Here is a 17296-nt window from a genome sequence, read left to right as displayed (position 1 = left end):
TACATTAAATACGCTCAATATTTGTTACTGATGCATTTGCCAATATTCAGTTCATATATATATATAATGAGAGCAATAAGGGGATAGAGAGAGAGAGGATAACATTCCCGTCCCAATCTGATATGTCAATAATGTTTTACATGGCAGGAGAATAACAATTCCAGCCTGAATAACCTACTGTTGTTGTTGTAAACTCCAAGGTCCTCTGATAATATTAGCCCCGTGCGAATCGACATCCCTGGGTTTTGAGAGAAATGTCTGAGTTTGACAGGTGTTGCTCGAGGTTTGAGCAAGAAATCAATAACAGGTTTGAGATATAGTCGAACAAAGCGCTATGCATAAGCTATACATGAACGACCTACATGTAGCCCATCAACTTATATATATATATATATGCACAAAACATAGAAACGAAAGCATTCACTGTGGACGTTAATGGGCTACATGTAGGTCGTTCATGACCCATAATCATAATCACATCAATACATTGGCTCCAACAAACTCTGAACACTGTAACACAGCAAAATGGATGCAAAGGACTTGAGAAATAACTCGAACCAGGGGAATGTTTACTGAGGAAGTCAGATGTGTGGAATAAATGTTACTAGTTGTGTAAAATACTGGAGATCAGAAGGTAAGCAACAAGAAAAGCGTACATATTATGTCACGCCAAACAGGTGCTGTATAGATTACAAAATCATTTTTCTGACTGTTTGGAACAATGTTAACAACACTAAATAAATTATAAGCGTACCAGAGAGTGTGTTGTAAAAATTTTCTTTCTTTTTTGTTGCTAAGCCTTTATTACAGCAAAGACTAAAAACAGTCGCATTCATTCGTGAATGCAATTTCCTGAAATGGAACGGTTTATGTCATGTTTAAGCTAATTATTCAAGGCTCGTTTTTATTTTATTTTTAAACTAAAATGCTTGATTGGATTTCAAATCATAAATGATTATAAATGCTGTCTGAAGACATGACCAAATAAATGATTGATTGATACAGTAGCCTATATAAGTATTGAAATACATACCATTTCTAAGTATTCAGACCCTTTGACTTTTTCCACATTTTGTTATGTTACAGCCTTATTCTAAAATGGATTACTTTTTTTTTTAAATCCTCATCAATGTACACACAATACCCCATAATGACATCACAATTCCCCATAATGACATCACAATACCCCATAATGACATCACAATACCCCATAATGACATCACAATACCCCATAATGTCACAAGCGTCGTTGAAGGTGGCCCAAAATGCAGCAGGTATATTTATCATCTTCTTATTTATTGAAGGAAAAACACTTAAACAAAACAAACGACGAAAACAGTCCAATAAGGTGCACAGACTATACTGGAAACAACCACCCACAAAACACAAGTAAACTAACCCAACTAAATATGGCCTCCAATTAGAGGCAACGACAACCAGCTGCCTCTAATTGGAGGTCCTACCAAAACCCCAACATAGAAATTGAAAAACTAGATAAACACATAGAATAGATAATATAGAACATAAACCAAAAACACCGAACCGCACAAAACAAACACCCCCTGCCACGCCCTGACAAAACTATAATAACAAATAACCCCTTTTACTGGTCAGGACGTGACACATAATGACATCACAATCCCCCATAATGACATCACAATACCCCATAATGACATCACAATACCCCATAATGACAAAGTGAAACAGGTTTTTAGAATTATTTGCAAATGTATAAATAAATAAAAAACAGAAATTCCTTTTTTACATAAATATTCAGACCCTTTGCTATGAGACTTTAAATTGAGCTCATGTGCATCTTGTTTCCATTGATCATCCTTGAGATGTTTCTAGAACTTGATTGGAGTGTACCTCTGGTAAATTAAATTGATTGGACATGATTTGGAAAGGCACATACTTGTCTATATAAGGTCCCACAGTTGACAGTGCATGTCAGAGCAAAAACCAAGCCATGAGGTCGAAGGAATTGTCCGTAGAGCTCCGAGACAGAATTGTATCCAGGCACAGATCTGGGGAAGGGTACCAAAACATTGCTGCTGCATTGAAGGTCCCCAAGAACACAGTGGCCTCCATCATTCTTAAATGGAAGAAGACTCTTCCTAGAGGTGGCAGCCGGGCCAAACTGATTAATCGGGGGAGAAAGGCCTGTAACAGGTTGAGCGCTTTAAGTTCCTTGGCGTCCACATCACCAACAAACTAACATGGTCCAAACACACCAAGACAGTTGTGAAGAGGGCACAACAAAACCTATTCCTCCTCAGGGTCCTCAGATCCTCAAAAGGTTTTACAGCTGCACCATCGAGAGCATTCTGACTGGCTGCATCACCGCCTGGTATGGCAACTGCTTGGCCTCCAACCGCAAGGCACTACAGAGGGTAGTGCGTACGGCCCAGTACATCACTGGGGCCAAGCTTCCTGCCATCCAGGACCTCTATACCAGGCGGTTTCAGAGGAAGGCCCTAAAATATATATGTATATAGCCCTGCTATTGTTATTTACTACTGCTCTTTAATTATTTGTTATTCTTCACTTACTTTTTTAGGGATTTTCTTATTTTCGCATTTCACTGTAAGGTCTACACTTGTTGTACTCGGCGCATGTGACTAATAAAGTTTGATTTCATTTGAAGGCTGCAATACTATACTGCCTACTAATGATAATGACATTAATTATGATCATAATAATAACAATAAGAAGGATCTTCATTATTAATATTTTAAATATTATTATTCTGACAATTTCAATTGAAATGACAAACACTAAATAAACACTAAATAATACCAGAGAGGTTGTTCTCATGGGAGGGAAGTGTAAAGCCTTTATTACAGCATAGCAAAGATTTAAAAAAAACAGCCGAATTTGTGAAATTGTTTACTTGACATGTTATTGTGTGAGGCTTAGTGCAGTAGAATCAATAGGATGTTAAACAGGCAACAGAAGCAGGATCTGTCTTATTCCTATAGCTGTACTGAAGATTTATAAAGCCAGGCACATTTAACAGTTACGCTATTGATTATAGACCTAATTATGTTGGGGTTTCCTCTCTCCTCACTTTTCTTAGAAGGCTGTTTTCTCATCTCCTCATTCCGCTGCTGCCTCCGCCGCATTGTTCTCAACACCAGTATGCTGGTTAACTTTGCTATTATTCACATAGCAACATGGTCTAGGAAAAGACGCCAATTCAACAGCGCATTGATGTGTTTCTGAAGCGCGGACAGCGACCGCTATCCAACGTGTGGAAAAAGAAAATTTGTTATAAAATAATATCATTATTATTGCACCCATTGTTCTTATATAATATAACCATATACAATTTCAGTAGCACATGTCTTAGACCGATGGACTGTGCCATCCCCCGCTGTCTCCACAATGGATCAGTCCACTCCGACAGGAGCCAATCAGACCGGTGTCTTAGAACGATGGACTGTGCCATCCCCCGCTGTCTCCACAATGGATCAGTCCACTCCGACAGGAGCCAATCAGACCGGTGTCTTAGAACGATGGACTGTGCCATCCCCCGCTGTCTCCGCAATGGATCGGTCCACTCCGACAGGAGCCAATCAGACAGGTGTTTTGTACACCATGGTAGTATTATTTCATATTTTTTAGTTTTTGCTATATGCTTCGACTAAAGACATCTGAGTCGACCAACAGCCTATCGACCAAACAATTGACCAGTGGACTAAATGGGGTCAGCCCCTGGTACAATACCAGGTCCTATGTGACCTGTTACCTTTTGAACACCTTACAGTTGATTTTATTTGGACTGTCTTCCCTGTGGCTCAGTTGGTAGAGCATGGTGTGTGCAACGCCAGGGTTGTGGGTTCGATTCCCACGGGGGGCCAGTACAAAAACAAAACAAAAAAATGCATGAAATGAAATGTATGTATTCACTACTGTAAGTCGCTCTGGATAAGAGCGTCTGCTAAATGACTAAAATGTAAAATGTAAATTTGATTGATAGTCATATCACTCTTTTGGGAGCAACTTACCTGTCTCTCAGGTGTTAAGAACAGTCCACTCGTTCAACATTTTTTCAGGAATTAACATACATATAACCCTTAACCTTAACCTTTAACATATGCCCCCTGCCCTCTCTTCCTCCTGACAGTGATCTGGATGTTGCTGCGATGCGCGATGCTGCCGCCCTGCTGGTGGGTACCCATAACTTCAGCTCCTTCAGAGCCCTGAACTCTGAGACACCGTTTAAAGACCCGGTAAAGACACTGGAGAAGGCCAGTCTGGAACTCGGAGACGCCTTTGTACACAAACACTTCCACAGGTAACCTCTAACCCCTGACCCTAATCCTAACCCAAATTTTGGAGCCTGGGGATGCGTTCGTATACAAAGACATTTCCACGGGTATCCTCTGACCTCTAACCCTAACGATAACCTTTACCCTAACTGTGGGTAAAGCCACAGTGTGTCAGAAAGCCTTTAGTACCCAACACCATGTTTACATTGGTGGGGATTTGGATTAGTTTAAAACCCTCTGAATATTACTAGAATCAATCGTCATTTTTTTCAGTTCTGATCATTGTAGTGGCCTCTACCTAGAAGGGGGAGGCTGGAGCATAATCCATAGTGGAGGTTAGTGGGGGGGGGTGTTGGAGAGAGATTTGGTGAACTAAATGGCTGTGGGGTTTATTCCTCTGGATGGGTTGTTCCTGTACTAAATTAATTATTAACCCCTGAAATACAGGTTGAGAGATAGATGGTATGTATTCCTCTATGTGAGTTAAAACCAGTGTTACGAACCGGCTCAGAGTTCACAACAAAAGGGAGACAACATGGAGACAAGGAGTATCAAAATATATATTTATTAAATAAAGTAAACTAAGAACAATGAACCATGAGTGTTTGCATGCATAAATGTAATAATGCAGGGTGTTGAAAGGTGCCAAAGCAAACAACCAAAAAGCCACAACTAGCACAACCAAAAACAACAAAGTGTCTGCATGGAGAGAGTCTCTCCAATGAATGTGGAAGAGGTGCCTTTATCCTGGGACACACCCGAGCCCAGGTGTTTCCCATGTAGCTGACGACCCTCCCAACTCCGCCCACCGGCATCCTAATAAGGAAACAAGAACAAAGAGAGAGAATACGGCAGACAGAGTGGGAGGGTCGTCACACCAGTCATATTTATATGCATGTGTTTATTTGTCAGGGACCATGTACAACATATCATTTAGCTAGATAGCTCATTTTCTCTCGACCCGAGCTCTGTGTACATACATTTGTCCATGTAGTGTATGTGGACACCTGCTCGTCAAACATCTCATTCCAAAGTCATTGGGCATTAATATGGAGTTGGTCCCCCTCTTTGCTGCTATAACAGCCTCCACTCTTCTGGGAAGGCTTTCTACTAGATGTTGGAACATTGCTGTGGGGACTTGCTTCCATTCAGCCACAAGGGCGTTAGTGAGGTCACTGATGTTGGGTGATTAGGCCCTGGCTCACAGTCGGTGTTCAAATTCATACCAAAGCTGTTCGATGGTGTTGAGGTCAGGGCTCTGTTCAGGCCAGTCAAGTTCTTCCACACCGATTTCAACAAACTATTTCTGTATGTACCTCGTTTTTTGCATGGGGGAATTGTCATGCTGAAACAGGAAAGGGCCTTCCTCAAACTGTTCCATAAAGTTGGAAGCACAGAATCGTCTAGAATGTCATTGTATACTGTAGCGTTAAGATTTCCCTTCACTGGAACTAAGGGGCATAGCCCGAACCATGAAAAACAGCCCCAGACTATTATTCCTCCTCCACCAAACTTTACAGTTGGCACTATGCATTCGGGCAGGTAGATTCGTAACGTCGGACTGCCAGATGGTGAAGCATGACTCATCACCCCAGAGAATGCGTTTCCACTGCTCCAGAGACCAATGGCGGCGAGCTTTACACCACTCCAGCCGACGCTTTGATCTTAGGCTTGTGTGCGACTGATCGGCCATGAAACTCCCTGACGAACAGTTCTTGTGCTGACGTTGCTTCCAGAGGCAGTTTGGAACTCGGTAGTGAGTGATGCAACAGTCGGCGGTCCTGTTCTGTGAGCTTGTGTGGCCTACCACTTCGAAAATCATTGAAGATAACATACAATAAAGTCTGGGACTTATTTCCATTGTGGTCCTCGTGAAACAAGATCCAACACGGTTGAACACAGTATGACAGAGAGATAATAAAACAAAGAAGAAGAACATCTATCTCATCACTAGGGTACATTCATATGGGCACAGCAGACATCAAACCATTTTTTGACTTTCTTTTTAAAGTATTGACTGTGTGCTCGGTTTTTATACGCCTATCAGCAACGGGTGTGGCTGAAATAGCAGAATCCACTCATTTGAAGGGGTGTTTACACACTTTTGGCCATGTAGTGTATTTCATAAAGGTCCCTATAATAAGAAACAGGGGAAGCCTGCTTGTGAATTATTGATAAGCCCAAAGGTTTCGACACACTTTTAGTACGGTGGTGTACAATGATATAGAGTAGTGGTAGGAGAGTATGAAGAACACTGGAGAGACAGGACAGGACAGGACAGGACAGGACAGGACAGGACAGGAGGAGATTACACACGGACCAGAGGAGTTCCAGAGGAGGAGAGCTTCTAGAATGTCGTTGCTGTTCTAGAATGTCGTTGCTGTTCTAGAATGTTGTTGCTGTTCTAGAATGTCGTTGCTGTTCTAGAATGTTGTTGCTGTTCTATAGTGTCGTCGGATGTTGTAGAATTTTTTTGTTTTATGTTCACTTTCCACAGTAACACAAACTCAGACACAGACATGAACACCCAGACCAGTCTAATCCTGCATGTGAAACAGATGCTTTATGTTCTTAATTCTGTTCTTGTAATATTGAGAAATAGTTTTGACATAAAACCTACTCTAAATTGTATCCCTGTTCCCATTCAATTTGTCAGTTTTCAATTTGCCAACGTCAACATGTAATAACACACACACACACACACACACATTATGCTCTTCTGTCCTCTTAGGGACCCAAAATTAATTTCCATTGAAAATCCTATTTTCTCTAACCTTTAACCCTAACATTAACCTTAACCCAGACCATAAACCTAACCACTAACCCCTTACATGTCATCATCAGACAGCACAGCAGCATTGACATTCATTTACATGTGACCCAGTTCTCACAGTGTAGCACCTAGAATGACTCCCTATTCCCTATTCCCTATTCTATCCCCTATTCTATCCCCTATTCTATCCCCTATTCTATCCCCAATTCCATCCCCTATTCTATTCCCTATTCTCTATTCCATCCCCTATTCTATTCCCTATTCTCTATTCCATCCCCTATTCTATTCCCTATTCTATTCCCTATCCCCTATTCCCTATTCTATCCCTTATTCCATCCCTATTCCCTATCCCCTATTCTATCCCCTATTCTATTCCCTATCCCCTATTCCATCCCCTATTCTATTCCCTATCCCCTATTCCCTATCCCCTATTCTATTCCCTATCCCCTATTCCCTATCCCCTATTCTATTCCCTATCCCCTATTCTATCCCTTATTCCATCCCTATTCCCTATCCCCTATTCCATCCCCTATTCTATTCCCTATCCCCTATTCTATTCCCTATCCCCTATTCTATCCCTTATTCCATCCCTATTCCCTATTCCATACCCTATTCTATTCCCTATCCCCTATTCCATCCCCTATTCTATTCCCTATCCCCTATTCCATACCCTATTATATTCCCTATCCCCTATTCCATACCCTATTCTATTCCCTATCCCCTATTCTATTCCCTATCCCCTATTCTATCCCTTATTCCATCCCTATCCCCTATTCCATCCCCTATTCTATTCCCTATCCCCTATTCTATTCCCTATCCCCTATTCTATCCCTTATTCCATCCCTATTCCCTATTCCATCCCCTATTCTATTCCCTATCCCCTATTCCATCCCCTGTTCTATTCCCTATCCCCTATTCTATTCCCTATCCCCTATTCTATTCCATCCCCTATTCTATTCCCTATCCCCTATTCCATCCCCTATTCTATTCCCTATCCCCTATTCTATTCCCTATCCCCTATTGTATCCCCTATCCCCTATCCCCTATTCCATCCCCTATTCTATTCCCTATTCCAGTGGTTCCCAAACTTTTATAGTCCCGTACCCCTTCAAACATTCAACCTCCAGCTTTTGCGCCATCAGTACAGATACCAACACATCTTTACCACAAAAGTCCATTTGATATCACAAAGCTGTCCAGTACTTAAAAAATATAATCTCCTGTTGTCCTGGTTTCCAGTGGTTTGCAGAAGAGGATGTCTTCCTTAATTGACCCCCCATAAACGTAACGGACATATACCAGGAGCTGTGCCAGGCCCGCCACGTCTATTGACTCATCCAGCTGTAACACATAGAATTCACTGGCTTGTATGCGAAGCAGTAATTGTTTCAAAACATCTCTTGCCAGGTCAATGATGTGTCGTGAAACAGTGTTGTTTGATGAAGGCATTGTCTGTATAGTTTTTGGGCCTTTTCCCCCAGCATTGTCCCAGCCATATCCGCGGCAGCAGGAAGAATTAAGTCCTCCACAATAGTATGGAGCTTGCCTGTCCTAGCCACTCGGTAGCTCGCCATATAAGACTCTTCTAGCCCCTTGTTATTAATGGTATCTGTTGCTTTTATACATGTCTTACTACTCAAAAGTCGTCTTTATTCTCTCTCAAAAAAACTCCCATGGCTTTTTTTCAAATTGGCATGTTTTGCTTCTAAATGTCTGTGCAAGAGTGAAGGTTTTATCGAGTTGTGAGATAGTTTCATATAACACACTGTGGCTGAGGAAAGGCACTACTCCCAATATAAGTGAACCCCAAATCAATGTCGTTCTCATCATATTTGCGCCTCTTCGATGGTCCAGCGTCCCTGTCTGTTCGGTGCTTTCCCGGGTAAGGGGGCAGTAGCTCTTCGGCTGCATCAGATTCACAACAGTCAGTGTCCATGCTAGCTGGGCTAACAATAAATGTAGAATTACTGATGCTGGCATTGGATGTGCTCGTGGAAGCAGAACAACTTGTGTCGTCGACAGCTGCAGGTGTAGTACTGCTGGTAGCAGCAGTACTACCAGTAGAGCTGGTATGTGTCTCTATGGACGCGGGCCTTACTTTTTTTAACCATTTATCAATTTTCCAGCAAACGGAATGAGCAGCAGCTAGATAACAGTGGAATTCCCGTGAGAGATTATTTGACTAGGCTACCTGTATTTAACTGCCTTGTTCAGGGGCAGAACGACAGGTTTTTACCTTGTCAGCTCAGGGATTCGATCTAGCAACCTTTTGGTTACTGACCCAACGCTCTAACCACTAGGCTACCTGCCGCCCCTCTAACCGCCAGGCTACCTGCCTCCCCTCTAACCGCCAGGCTACCTGCCTCCCCTCTAACCGCCAGGCTACCTGCCTCCCCTCTAACCGCCAGGCTACCTGCCTCCCCTCTAACCGCCAGGCTACCTGCCTCCCCTCTAACCGCTAGGCTACCTGCCGCCCCTCTAACCGCTAGGCTACCTGCCTCCCCTCTAACCACTAGGCTACCTGCCACCCCTCTAACCGCCAGGCTACCTGCCTCCCCTCTAACCGCCAGGCTACCTGCCTCCCCTCTAACCACTAGGCTACCTGCCGCCCCTCTAACCGCCAGGCTACCTGCCTCCCCTCTACCCACTAGGTTACCTGCCAACCCTCTAACCACTAGGCTACCTGCCTCCCCTCTAACCACTAGGCTACCTGCCGCCCCTCTAACCACTAGGCTACCTGCCGCCCCTCTAACCACCAGGCTACCTGCCTCCCCTCTAACCGCTAGGCTACCTGCCTCTCCTCTAACCGCCAGGCTACCTGCCTCCCCTCTAACCGCCAGGCTACCTGCCTCCCCTCTAACCACTAGACTACCTGCCGCCCCTCTAACCACTAGGCTACCTGCCTCCCCTCTAACCGCTAGACTACCTGCCTCCCCTCTAACCGCCAGGATCACTGCCTCCCCTCTAACCACTAGACTACCTGCCTCCCCTCTAACCACTAGGCTACCTGCCTCCCCTCTAACCACTAGGCTACCTGCCGCCCCTCTAACCACTAGGCTACCTGCCGCCCCTCTAACCACTAGGCTACCTGCCTCCCCTCTAACCACTAGGCTACCTGCCTCACCTCTAACCACTAGGCTACCTGCCGCCCCTCTAACCACTAGGCTACCTGCCGCCCCTCTAACCACTAGACTACCTGCCGCCCCTCTAACCACTAGACTACCTGCCTCCCCTCTAACCACTAGGCTACCTGCCACCCCTCTAACCACTAGGCTACCTGCCTCCCCTCTAACCACTAGGCTACCTGCCGCCCCTCTACCCACTACCTGCCTCCCCTCTAACCGCCAGGCTACCTGCCGCCCCTCTAACCGCTAGGCTACCTGCCGCCCCTCTAACCGCTAGGCTACCCGACGCCCCTCTAACCGCCATGCTACCTGCCTCCCCTCTAACCGCCAGGCTACCTGCCGCCCTTCTAACCACTAGGCTACCTGCCTCCCCTCTAACCACTAGGCTACCTGCCGCCCTTCTAACCACTAGACTACCTGCCTCCCCTCTAACCACTAGGCTACCTGCCGCCCCTCTAACCACTAGGCTACCTGCCGCCCCTCTAACCACTAGGCTACCTGCCGCCCCTCTAACCACTAGGCTACCTGCCTCCCCTCTAACCACTAGGCTACCTGCCTCCCCTCTAACCACTAGGCTACCTGCCTCCCCTCTAACCACTAGGCTACCTGCCTCCCCTCTAACCACTAGGCTACCTGCCTCCCCTCTAACCACTAGACTACCTGCCTCCCCTCTAACCACTAGGCTACCTGCCGCCCCTCTAACCACTAGGCTACCTGCCGCCCCTCTAACCACTAGGCTACCTGCCTCCCCTCTAACCACTAGGCTACCTGCCTCCCCTCTAACCACTAGACTACCTGCCGCCCCTCTAACCACTAGGCTACCTGCCGCCCCTCTAACCACTAGGCTACCTGCCTCCCCTCTAACCACTAGGCTACCTGCCTCCCCTTTAACCACTAGGCTACCTGCCGCCCCTCTAACCACTAGGCTACCTGCCGCCCCTCTAACCACTAGGCTACCTGCCGCCCCTCTAACCACTAGGCTACCTGCCTCCCCTCTAACCACTAGGCTACCTGCCGCCCCTCTAACCACTAGGCTACCTGCCACCCCTCTAACCACTAGGCTACCTGCCACCCCTCTAACCGCTAGGCTACCTGCCTCCCCTCTAACCACTAGGCTACCTGCCTCCCCTCTAACCACTAGGCTACCTGCCTCCCCTCTAACCACTAGACTACCTGCCGCCCCTCTAACCACTAGGCTACCTGCCTCCCCTCTAACCACTAGGCTACCTGCCTCCCCTCTAACCACTAGGCTACCTGCCTCCCCTCTAACCACTAGACTACCTGCCACCCCGTTAGAAAATATATATGGACTGTTTGAAAATGTTAAGAATTTTTTATTTTTTTTATTTCAAATGTGAATCACATTTTTATTTGGCGGCATAGCGCGTACCCCTGGGGGGACCAGGTATACCCCAGTTTGGGAATATCTGGTCTACCGTATCAAAAGCTTTGGCCAAGTCAATAAAAATAGCAGCACAACATTGCTTAGAATCAAGGGCAATGGTGATCAACTGAGTAAAGTAGTTAATTTTAGCCAATCGGTTCCCTTGGCAGCGTCTTCCCATGAATCTCAGCCTGTTACCTAGCAACAACAACAACACTTCACCCTTCATTTTCTTTTCTGAATAATTCAAGAAATATGTTAATTAATTTTGACCTTTTTCCCCGAAGAGGTCTTAGTCCCGCAATTGTACATCTAGCTAAGTAGTTTAGTGGTTGAAGGAGAGGTATTTCTGACGTTTGATAATGTACACCAACACTCCATTATCTCTCTAAGCCAGAGCCAGCCACTTCATAATAAAGAGAAGCTAACCAGCTTGTGCAACACTAAATACAAAGGATCCTTCAAAAAAGAAAAAAGGTAGCTAGCTAACTACTGTAGTAACATTATTTTAAATCACAATGAAGCAGCAACTGCCTGTTGTGCCTCGTGTCAGTGCAGTATGGACTCAGCTCAGCTGCTGAACTTAGAGCTGCCCAACACACGTGGGGGGAGATGATTGGTTGGTAGTTTAGGACGATTAAGCCAATGAGTAATTAGTGATGTGGGGAGAAGAAGAAGAAGAGAAAAAAATAAATCGATACAGTTGCATATCGGGGTATTATTTTTGACGATAAATCGTAAATAGTTTTGACGATATATCGCGTTATTTATTGTGAGGTCGTCGGCTGTACCTCCAGTATCTCTCTTTCATCGCTTATTCTCCATCTTCTTTTTAAACAGGAAGGGACGATTTTCTCATGAGCTATATATTTGAAACATCGAATCACAATAAAAGTACAGTATTGTATCGCAATACATCAGCACCTAAGTATCGTGATAATATGGCATTGTGAGGGCCCTGGCATTTCCCTGCCCTAGGAGCAATATGGCGGGAGATTCTCCCAGCACTATGTATTCTACATTTGACACAGTGTTCCTTTCAGTCTGCAGGGAGAGATGGCAGCAGAGCAGAAGTTCACACACACACACACACACACACACACACACACAGAGGATGCTGGCTGCTGACGTTTATACTACGTCAAAAACATTGACTCACAGCAACGAGCGGGAAGCAAATCAGATAATGAATGAATGGGCACCATTTACTAAATGCTCACACACACACACACACCATATTTCTCTCCCTGCGGATTAAGACTGGAATACCACTGAAATAGGTAATTAGTCTAAACCCACCTATTTAGCCATTACTAGGAGCCTGTATCCTTGTGAACATCAGATCAGATACAGCACATTCTGAAAGTATTCAGACCCCTTGACTTTTTCCACATTTTGTTACGTTACAGCCTTATTCTGAAATTGATTAAATAGTTTCCCCCTCATCAATCTACACACAATACCCCATAATGACAACGCAAACACATTGTTTTTAGAAATGTGTGCAAATTAATATGAATTTTTTTTTAATGGAAATATCACATAAGTATTCAGACCCTTTACTCAGTACTTTGTTGAAGCACCTTTGGCAGAGATTACAGCCTAGAGTCTTCTTGGGTATGTCGCTACAAGCTTGGCACACCTGTATTTGGGGAGTTTCTCCTATTCTTCTCTGCAGATTCTTTCATCCTCTGTCAGGTTGGATGGGAAGTGTTGCTGCACAGTTATTTTCAGGTCTCTCCAGAGATGTTCGATCAGGTTCAAGTCCGGGCTCTGGCTGGGCCACTCAAGGACATTCAGAGACTTGTCTCGAAGCCACTCCTGCGTTGTCTTGGCTATGTGCTTAGGGTTGTTGTTCTGTTGGAAGGTAAACCTTCGCCCCAGTCTGAGGTCCTGAGCACTCTGGAGCAGGTTTTCATCAAGGATCTCTCTGTACTTTGCTCCATTTATCTTTCCCTCAATCCTGACTAGTCTCCCAGTCCCTGCCGCATAAAAACATCCCCACAGCATGATGCTGCCACCACCATGCTTCACCGTAGGGATGGTGCCAGGTTTCTTCCAGACGTGACGCTTGGCATTCAGGTCAAGCGGGAAGCAAATCAGATAATGAATGAATGGGCACCATTACTAAATGCTCGCTCGCTCACACACACACACACCATATTTCTCTCCCTGCAGACTAACACTGGAGTACCACTGAAGTAGGTAATTAGACTAACCCCACTTTAGCCATTACTAGGAGCCTGTTTCCTTGTGACCATCCGATTAGATACAGTATTATACCTGACAATCAGTCCAGAGGTAGACATTGTTGCTGTGATGTTGAACACAATGTCTCAATACAGCAGTTACCACACCTCTAGGCTTGTGGTACAACGATGCCATTACTGGTGTTGTTTTACTGTCTCTCTCTGCAATATTTTTAAATGTCTGTTGTCCTCTTGCAGGGATATTCAGTTCTGGGAGCTTACCTTCAAAAGCAGATCCTTCCTCTACAAACAGGTACGGTGTATTCCAGCGTCACCGCCAGCCAGTGAGTGCTGATCGCCATCTGTTGGTGAATATTAGTGGTGCCGTTACCGTGGGAATAAAAACCATGATTACTATGCGTCAGTGGTGCACGTGAACCCAGACGGTGTTACTTCTCTGCTTTGTTAAAGGTGCGTAGGATGACAGGGGCTCTGGTGGCAGTTGGCCAGGGACAGATGTCTGTCTCTGGGGTGAAGGAATTACTGGAGGCCCAGGACTCTCAGGCCTATCCACACAACCTCACATCACCCCCAGAAGGACTCTTCCTCACCAGGGTAGAGTACCACCGGTCAGGTGAGACTCTCCTAACTTCCCAGTGTGTGTCTGAAAACTTTATTAGTAGCCGTCAAAAATCAATTACACTTCCCTTGATTCCTGGCATTCTCTCTCTCTCCTCACCTCCTTCTCAAAACCCATTGGATTAGAAGGTCAGAGGGGTAGGTCAAAGGGGAGCCAATGAGAAGGAGGTGAGAAGACTTGAGGAATCAAGGAAGTGCAATTGAGATTCTCCCCATGTTTCCTCCATCCTTGTTTCCTCAATTACTCCCTCAGATGAGCTGTGAGGAATTGAGAAAACAATGACAGAGGAAGCAAGGACTTTGATGGCAAGTAAAAATGTTCAGATACAGTTCACACAATATACCTTGTTTTCTATTTGACCTTTTCTAGAGAAATTATTTTAGGGCACCATTTTTCCCTTTCTGACATCTATTGTTTTTGTCTTCCACAGACCTGCAGCTTTGCACTCAGGAGGATTCACTGAGTTGACTGTGGTTTTAATGACCTAGGCCCAATTCCAAATGGACCCCTAGACGTTACGCCCTACGCATTTGTGGAGATCTGAGAGGATTTGAAAAGCAATTTACTAATACCTCCAATTTGCCCCTCTGATAGGCTAGGTCAGGGGTGTCAAACTAAAACCATGGAGGGTCTAGTGTCTGCAGGTTTTAGTTTTCTAACACCTAGACACCCAGGTGAGGGGAGTTCCTTACTGAGACCTAGACAACCAGGTGAGGGGAGTTCCTTACTGAGACCTAGACAACCAGGTGAGGGGAGTTCCTTACTGAGACCTAGACAACCAGGTGAGGAGAGTTCCTTACTGAGACCTAGACAACCAGGTGAGGAGAGTTCCTCAAATCCTCTCAGATCTCCACAAGTGCATAAGTGGTAAGGTCTAAGGGTCCGTTTGGGAGTGGACCATAGTATAATGTCTCTCAAACTCTGGTCCGGGGACCTGTGGGAAACACATAGGGGACATCCTGGTATTGCTTGAATGTTTTGTTGGGTATACAAACCTTTATTTCATGTATACTACAGTATGTAGCCTACTAATTGTATATACAGTTGAATTCGGAAGTTTACATACACTTAGGTTGGAGTCAAAACACATTTTTCAACCACTCCACAAATTTCTTGTTAACAAACTCTAGTTTCGGCAAGTCGGTTAGGACGTCTACTTTGTGCATGACACAAGGAATTTTTCCAACAATTGTTTACGGACAGATTATTTCACTTATGATGTCAGTTAGCCTGTCAGAAGCTTCTAAAGCCATGACATCAACCTGACTCAGTTACACCAGCTCTGTCAGGAGGAATGGGCCAAAATTCACCCAACTTATTGTGGGAAGTTTGTAGAAGGCTACCCGAAAAGTTTGACCCAAGTTAAACAATTTAAAGGCAATGATACCAAATACTAAATGAGTGTATGTAAACTTCTGACCCACTGGGAATGTGATGAAAGAAATAAAAGCTGAAATAAATAATTCTCTCTATTATTCTGACGTTTCACATTCTTAAAATAAAAAGTGGTCATCCTAACTGACCTAAAACAGGGAATTTTTACTAGGATTAAATGTCAGGAATTGTGAAAAACTGAGTTTAAACTACAAATCCCTGCAAGCTTCTGCACGTCATCTGTCAGCTAGCTAGCTACCTTGATCCAAAACAAAAGATATGTTGAACATTTTAATTTACTGTTCCATGTTTTATTTAACTCATGTTATCGTATTCATGCATTTGGTCACAGTGTCTTGTATAGAATACTGTCCTCGTTGCAGTCAGATATTTACAATGTGCATGAATACTAGGCTAGTTTTTTTTTTTACAAAGAAGTGATCTAGCTAGCTAGCTACATACCTAAATGATATTAGCAACATACCCATACTGACCTGGTTCACATTACTATATGGACCAGGTGATATGGACCAGGTGATATGGACCAGGTGATATGAACCAGGTGATATGGACCAGGGGATATGGACCAGGGGATATGAACCAGGGGATATGAACCAGGTGATATGGACCAGGTGATATGAACCAGGTGATGTGGACCAGGTGATGTGGACCAGGTGATGTGGACCAGGTGATGTGGACCAGGTGATATGGACCAGGTGATATGAACCAGGTGATATGAACCAGGTGATATGGACCAGGTGATATGAGCCAGGTGATATGAACCAGGTGATATGAACCAGGTGATATGGACCAGGTGATATGGACCAGGTGATATGAACCAGGTGATATGTATTTAAATTTATGGTGTCAGAATGCACTGCTGTATTAAAGGTCGCAGTTGTAAACGAGAACTTGTTCTCAACTGGCCTACCTGGTTAAATAAAGGTGAAATAAAATAAAGCAATTCAGAACTAACTTGTCGACATGTTCTGTTGCAGACTCAAAGACAGATTAAGTCATTGCAGAATGTATCCATAATCATGAATGAATAAGCATATTTATTTAACAAGAATGCACCTAGTCACCCATTAATTACGTCAAACACCTGAACTCCAACAATCACATTGTTTTAGACAAATCAAAATGGTCGACAATGCATACATATGCCTTTCATACATAACATAAATATCTGACTTGAAGTAAAGATTAAATTATTTATTCATCAATGCCTCAAACCTGGGACACAGATCACCATGGTAACTATGATTAACAACCTGGAACATAGATCACCATAGTAACTATGATTACTAACCTGGGACACAGATCACCATGCTAACTATGATTAACAACCTGGAACATAGATCACCATGGTAACTATGATTACTAACCTGGGACACAGATCACCATAGTAACTATGATTACTAACCTGGGACACAGATCACCATAGTAACTATGATTACTAACCTGGGACACAGATCACCATAGTAACTATGATTACTAACCTGGGACACAGATCACCATAGTAACTATGATTACT

At 44.3% G+C, this 17296-nt stretch overlaps 1 protein-coding gene across 4 annotated transcripts in view; it reads left to right on the top strand.

Moving 5' to 3' along the window:
* The window catches only part of pusl1 (pseudouridine synthase like 1), a 52852-nt gene extending 37722 nt beyond the window's left edge, over window positions 1-15130 (top strand). For 2 of the 4 annotated variants that reach the window (XM_029692830.1, XM_029692829.1), the window contains 4 exons: window positions 4130-4300; window positions 14004-14058; window positions 14217-14379; window positions 14816-15130. In XM_029692830.1, the coding sequence (XP_029548690.1) occupies window positions 4130-4300; window positions 14004-14058; window positions 14217-14379; window positions 14816-14853 (427 nt within the window). In that variant the 3' untranslated portion in view covers window positions 14854-15130. Of the gene's footprint in view, window positions 1-3337; window positions 3604-4129; window positions 4301-14003; window positions 14059-14216; window positions 14380-14815 lie in introns of all 4 variants that reach the window. The other 2 variants (XM_029692827.1, XM_029692828.1) reach the window with 2 other exon arrangements.
* Window positions 15131-17296: the final 2166 nt, after the last annotated feature.

This window comes from Salmo trutta, chromosome 16, assembly GCF_901001165.1.
Source record: "Salmo trutta chromosome 16, fSalTru1.1, whole genome shotgun sequence".
In the NCBI taxonomy this organism is placed as follows: domain Eukaryota; kingdom Metazoa; phylum Chordata; class Actinopteri; order Salmoniformes; family Salmonidae; genus Salmo; species Salmo trutta.
The sequence above is the reverse complement of the archived record's forward strand: the minus strand, read 5'-3'. Positions and strand labels throughout refer to the sequence as shown.